Source organism: Mastomys coucha, unplaced genomic scaffold (genome assembly GCF_008632895.1).
Source record: "Mastomys coucha isolate ucsf_1 unplaced genomic scaffold, UCSF_Mcou_1 pScaffold23, whole genome shotgun sequence".
Taxonomy (NCBI): Eukaryota; Metazoa; Chordata; class Mammalia; order Rodentia; family Muridae; genus Mastomys; species Mastomys coucha.
The window spans coordinates 39710125-39716997 of NW_022196906.1; the positions used below are offsets into that span (position 1 = coordinate 39710125).

General features: G+C 48.9%; 1 protein-coding gene across 2 annotated transcripts in view; it reads left to right on the top strand.

The window, feature by feature from the left end:
* The window catches only part of Dscaml1 (DS cell adhesion molecule like 1), a 322519-nt gene extending 316856 nt beyond the window's left edge, over window positions 1-5663 (top strand). For both annotated transcript variants that reach the window (XM_031345842.1, XM_031345843.1), the window contains 6 exons: window positions 1616-1646; window positions 1793-1911; window positions 2164-2316; window positions 3329-3523; window positions 3997-4308; window positions 4650-5663. In XM_031345842.1, the coding sequence (XP_031201702.1) occupies window positions 1616-1646; window positions 1793-1911; window positions 2164-2316; window positions 3329-3523; window positions 3997-4308; window positions 4650-5125 (1286 nt within the window). In that variant the 3' untranslated portion in view covers window positions 5126-5663. The remainder of the gene's footprint in view (window positions 1-1615; window positions 1647-1792; window positions 1912-2163; window positions 2317-3328; window positions 3524-3996; window positions 4309-4649) is intronic.
* Window positions 5664-6873: the final 1210 nt, after the last annotated feature.

The window sequence follows — 6873 nt, forward strand, 5'->3', positions numbered from 1 at the left end:
AGAACTTGAGAAGTTAGTGTGTAAGAACCAGAAACTCAAGATTATCCTCTGCTACACAGGGAATTCAAGTTTGAGGCCAACAGGCCAGCCTGGAATTCATGAGACCATCTCAAAAAAATAGCTGAATTCACTGTTAGTTGGATCAGTGGATAGGTGGATAGATGAATTGATGGATGGATAGATGGATGGTGGGTGGGTAGGTAGATGGATAGATGGAGGAAGGGAGGGAGGGAGGGAGGGAGGGGGGGAGGGAAGGATGGATGATAGATAGGTAGGTGGATGGATGATGGGTGGGTGGATAGATGGATAGATGGATGGATGGGTATTTTGATGGATGGGTGAGTGGTTGGGTGGATATTTAAGTAGATAGGTGATTGGATGCAAGCATAGCACTGTCTCCAGTCTGACAGGTCACTCTCAGCTTCTGAGCTCTAATACATTAGATAGACCCTTTGCCTCTCCTCCCAGTATCATCACCAAAGAGCCCCAGTGAGATTCAAGGCTCCCTTGAGATATAGCATAGACTCCTATTTGTGGACTTTGGCCACAGATACCCTAGAATAGAAGTTTTTGGTTTTTTTATTTGTTTGTTTGTTTGGTTGGTTGGTTGGTTTGGTTTGGTTTAGTTTGGTTTTTCAAGACAAGGTTTCTCTGTGTAGCCCTGGCTGTCCTGGAATTCACTTTGTAGATCAGACTGTCCTCAAACTCAGAAATCTGCCTGCCTCTGCCTCCCAAGTGCTGGGATTAAAGGCATGTGTTGTCACCACTGCCTGGCAGAACAGCAGTTCTTTTCTTTTCTTTTTTTTTTTTTAAGATTTGTTTATTATATGTAAGTACATTATAGCTGTCTTCAGACACACCAGAAGAGGGCATCAGATCTCATTACAGATGGTTGTGAGCCACCATGTGGCCGCTGGGATTTGAACTCAGGACCTTTGGAAGAGCAGTCAGTGCTCTTAACCATTGAGTCATCTCTTCAGTCCCAGAACAGCAGTTCTTAACCTGTAGATCACGACCCCTCTGGGGTCACATATCAGATATTTACATCACAATACATAACAGTATCAAAATTACATTTATAAAGTGGCAAGGAAATAACTTTATGGTTGGGGGTCACCACAACATGAGGAACTGTATTAGAGGGCTGCAGCATTAGGGCAGTTGGGAACCACTGCTCTAGAAGAAAGACATAAAATCTCTTGGCTGGTGTGAGAGCTCAGTCACCCATCCAGTGCTTCTCACTAACTGTCTCAGTCTCATCCAACTCTCTCCCTTTTCCCCAAGGGAAAGCTCAGGATCCAGCATGCCATAGCATCTTGTTAAATTACAGCTGGTTCATGAAGTAGACAGAGCGCTAGGGATGCCCCTTCTTCTTTAGGAGGAACTCTCTGTTAGATGGGAACAAACAAAATGAAACAAACAACTAAGGAAAAAGCAGCCAGACCTAAGGCAACAGCAAGAGCAAACTGGAAACCATTGCTGTTTTGTGGGCTTTATCTTGCTCCTTCCACTCTTTAGACCATTGCCATTTTAAACAGTGTCCCCACCTCATCCAAGTGGCTCTTCCTGCTCAAACTCAATTCTCACCCAGCTACCTCTCTCTACTGTTTTGCAGATGCAAAGAGTTTGGCAGAAATGCTGATAAGGTAAGAGCCACCTAGCTGCTTTCTCTTTACTCCCCTCCCCCACTCCCCTTCCTCCTCCTTCTCCTCCTGCTCCCCTATACTGCAGAGCCCCTTACCCCAACTTTCTTTGGCTCCTGAGCCGCCCACTTCCTTTCCTTCTTTCACAGCAAGAACAACCGAAGCTTTGACACCCCTGTGAAAGGGCCACCCCAGGGTCCCCGGCTCCACATTGACATCCCAAGGGTCCAGCTGCTCATTGAAGACAAGGAGGGCATCAAGCAGCTGGGTGAGTGACCTGTTCTAGATGTGCTTCCCTAGGCCACAACCCATGGAAGACAACTGCAAGCCCCATGCCTGTACCCAGGATCTAGCTGCAGCACCCCCACTCAGCAGGCCTGGAATTCACTACAGCTCTTCTCAAGGGCCAACTTTCCTCTTCTTCCAATGGAGAGAGCCTCTGGCCTCTCTGAAACTCAGCCTTGGATAAAGACATATACAAATCTAAGGAGGATGTCAGGTGATATCTTTCTCCCTCTAGGAGATGACAAGGCCACCATCCCTGTAACCGATGCTGAGTTCAGCCAAGCTGTCAACCCACAGAGCTTCTGTACTGGTGTCTCTTTGCACCATCCAGCCCTCATCCAGAGCACGGGACCCCTCATCGACATGTCTGACATCCGGCCAGGAACCAGTATGCATCAATGCCAAAGAGCTGGGAAGGGGGTTTTACTCTGCATGGGGTAGAGTTAATTTAAACTGTTTTTTTAAAAAGGAAGAAGGGAAGGAGTGAGGGAGGGTGGGTGGGCTGGAGAGCTGCCTTAGTCACTAAAACCACATCTTCAAAAGCCTGGTGACTTTGGTTTGAATCCTCATCTCCCACACAAAAAGCTAGGAACAGACATACACATCTGTAATACCAGCTCTGGGGATCCAGATGGAAGCACATCCCTAGAGCTCACTGCCTAACCAGCCTAGTCAACTTGATGAGCTCCAGTTTTAGTGAGCTAAACTGGAGTGAGATAGTGAGATAGGACCCTATCTCAAAAAACCCAGGCAACCAACATTAACCTCTGGCTTCCACACACGAACACACACATACACATACATGAACACACATGAACATACCCAAAAACATTCATTTTGAGACAGAAACAGAGAGAGAGCATACAATGGAAAGGGACAGGATCTGGAGTTAAGAGTCTGGAGACCTTGACCACAGACGTTCTAGTTATAAATGCCCTTGGGTGTTACTAACCTCTCTCTCTCTCTCTCTCTCTCTCTCTCTCTCTCTCTCTCTCTCTCTCTCTCTCTCTCTCTCTGGCTCTCGGTTACCTTAATAGAAATTTTGGTCAAGGGTTGGGTCTTCATGCTCTCCAAGGGCTTTCTGTGGCAAACAGTGACTTCAAGCATCAAGGACAAAGGCGATGACAGTTATAACACAGCAGAACAAAACATCCTATTCTTTCCCACTTAGAAGGAATCTTGGGAGGGGGTGGTTCGGATGTCACCCACTGTTCCTACAGTTTTTCTGTCACTCTTCTGTGGAACAAATCAGGAAAACTGCATGGCCAACATTCCCAGGGAAGCCTGCAGTCACTTCTGCCTCCACTGTTGCTCCCCACAGCACTTTGTGCTAAGTGCCAGCTGTCTGTGCCTAAGTACCCACGGTTGGAGAGTGCTATCTCTTGCTTCCCTCTGTGTAGATCCAGTGTCCAGGAAGAACGTGAAATCAGCCCACAGCACCCGGAACCGGTACTCAAGCCAGTGGACCTTGACCAAGTGCCAGGCCTCCACCCCTGCCCGAACCCTCACCTCCGACTGGCGCACTGTGGGCTCCCAGCATGGTGTCACTGTCACAGAGAGTGACAGCTACAGTGCCAGTCTATCCCAAGACACAGGTGTGTCTAGGGACCTGCCTATATCCCATCCATCCTGCCCTCATTGATTGCCTGCCTCTAGTTTTTCCAGTTCCTTTCTAACCAGCCTGTTGTCCAGCATCCATACTACTTTCTTTCCCAGCTAACCACTGACACTGTATGGCTGGGATTGGGGAGGGGACATTTGACTCTGCTTGGTTAAGGATTTTATTTTGATCTCCCCAAAAAAATGATTAGAAAAAAAAAAGGTGCACTGGACATTTGTTAAAGGAAGCTGATATTTCAGGGATTGGTTGCCTGGTTTTGAGGCCAAAAAAATATTCTGCTCTTCATTAGCCAATGATCTCACCATTACCGACCTCCCCAGGGAGAATGGCATCTTCAAGCCTATTGCCCTGTAGCCAGGCTTTCAAATAACTGCTTGAATTAGAGATGGTGCCACTCCCACCCCATAACCTTCTCTCCTCTCAATGCCATCCCCTCTGTGTCCCCAGACAAAGGGAGAAACAGCATGGTATCCACAGAGAGCGCTTCCTCCACCTATGAGGAGCTGGCCCGGGCCTACGAGCACGCCAAGCTGGAGGAGCAACTGCAACACGCCAAGTTCGAAATCACAGAATGCTTCATCTCAGACAGCTCCTCGGACCAGATGACTACAGGCACCAACGAGAATGCTGACAGTATGACATCTATGAGCACACCCTCAGAACCCGGCATCTGCCGCTTCACCGCCTCTCCACCCAAGCCGCAGGATGCTGATAGGGGCAAGAACGTGGCTGTGCCCATTCCTCACAGAGCCAACAAGAGTGAGTACTCTATCTCTGCTCCCACCTCCTGCACTACAGCTCTATCTAGATCTTACCCTGCCTGCTCACCCTGGTTCCCTCACAATAATGCAAGAACGACAACTTGAGAACAGCTCGGAACCATGTGCTGGCTCAAGCTCTCAAGCTCTTTATTTCTGTGGTTTTAAACAAGTCCACCTCTCTGATCTTAACTTTTTTATTTGAATAGTCTCTCCTGTGACTGACACATGGGAGGGGCTTATGACATAGTGGCCATCCCCTTAATGGTGACGGTGGACAGAGATCGAATGAGTGTGTCCCCAGGCTTCTGGTTCTGATATCCTCTGCCTCTGTGATTTCAGGTGACTACTGCAACCTGCCACTGTATACCAAGTCAGAGGCCTTCTTCCGAAAGGCAGATGGGCGGGAGCCCTGCCCTGTGGTCCCACCCCGAGAGGCCTCCATGAGGAACCTGACTCGAGCCTACCATACTCAGGCCCGACACCTCACTCTGGACCCTGCCAGCAAGCCCTTGGGCCTCCCCCATCCAGGGGCCACCGCTGCCACTGCCACGGCCACCTTACCTCAGAGGACTCTGGCCATGCCGGCTCCCCCAGCTGGCACGGCCCCCCCAGCACCTGGCCCTACTCCCAGTGAGCCCTCTGCTCCCCCTAGTGCTGCCCCTCCAGCCCCCAGCACTGAACCTCCACGGGCCGGAGGCCCACACACCAAAATGGGGGGCTCCAGGGACTCACTACTCGAAATGAGCACCCCAGGGGTAGGGCGTTCTCAGAAACAGGGGGCTGGAGCGTATTCCAAATCCTACACCCTGGTGTAGGATGGCTGACATCCGGAGAAGGGCTCCACACCGGGACCTCTGCACCTCCAGCCCCCACACACCAACGTGGCTGAATTATTTATATTAAGCTCACTGACAAAAAAAAAAGACGTCAAAAAGAAATCCCCAGTCATGAACACTTGTACATAGGACTCTTTTGTACAAATGAAACTATTTTCTTCTTCTCCATGAAGCCAGGGCACAAAACAAGTCAAATCCTCCACCCCACGAAATCCATGTGAGAGATATATACATATATAGGCAGAGTGGGACACAGTGACAATCTATATATCTATATATTTCTCTCACCTTCTTTTGAGACAGAGGCACAAAGACAGCAATTTTTCTGCCCTCCTCACCCCCCCCTTCCCAACTAGGTGATTTTGACAAAGACCAAAATCCCAACTCAGAGACACTGCATGCGATTTTACTGTTCCAAGAAAAGCGGGAGTTGCTTCAATTTGCAGATGCTTATGTGCTAATACCTTTTTCTATGAAAAAAGACCCAGCGCCGTGTGCAATAAAGGTTATGTTTCTATGTGGTGGCTTTTTTCCCATCTGGCAAGGGCCAGTGGGGAGGGTGGAGAGACCTCTGTACCAGGCCCGGGCTCTGACTCCATGCTGGAAACTCTTTTAAAGGCTTTCAGTTATCTAGGGTGCAGCCATTGAGCAATGTCTTTTGTTCTCAGATCCGTGCTGGGTTCTAAGAGCCAACCAGCTCCGTGGCTTTGAGCAAGTACCTAAACCCCTCTGAGGCAGTTTTCTTGTCTGCGAATGGAAGGCATGTATAGCCCCATGCAATGAGGTAATGGCCAGTGTGTGCTAGAAAGCCCAGAGCAGGCAACTGGAGGCCCCTAGCTTCTCTTCCAAGAGAGCCAGAGCAGCTAGGGGAGTGGGCACAGCTGTGTGAACCACTGACACATTACGTAAAAAGTACAGCTATACATTGTAACAATGTATACAGTATACATTGTAACTTACCACAGTTACATAAAAGTACAGATAAGTATACAATATATACTTCTCGGGAATCCCACCCGCACCCAAAGCTCTGGGCTAACATAGGCAAGGTGTGGTCACAGGGAAGGGAGAGATCATCAGGGCTCAGAGGGTGAAAAGGGATCAAAGGCAGGGGAAATGAAGCATATCCAGGAGAATCAGACCAGAGAGTCAACAGTGCCATACCAGCTTTGGAAGGAATCGGCAACTCAAATACCAGGGACACAGACATGTATCATATGAAATAGAGGATTTGGGTGTACAGTAACCACAAAGGTTTGGGGTAGCAGAGGAGGGGAATGGCTGTGAGCTGGAGGCAAGCAGTGGATCGCTGTGGGTCTGAGACTTGCTCTTTCTAAAGATTACAGAGAACTAGGATAGAGACCAACAGGTGGCCCAGAGGGAGAAGAAAGAGAGTGTAGCGTGGGGGCAGGTCACACCAAGCAGCCTGGGCCACAGGGAGACCCTACCTGGTATATGTGGGATGTCCAGGAATTTTTTTTTTCTTTTGGATATTTTATTTACATTTCAAATGTTATGGGATGTCCAGGAATTAATGTGAACAACCACATTAACAGGTACGGGAAGGATTAAAGACTCTGGAGTGAGTTCTAAGTTCATGTCCCATTTCAGCCCCCACACCCAAAACAGACAGACCCCAGAGAACTGACTGTGTTGAAAGACAAGGCCTTCATGCCAACTCAGAACCTGACATCTCCCGTGGCTATGACTACCATCTGCAGGTCATA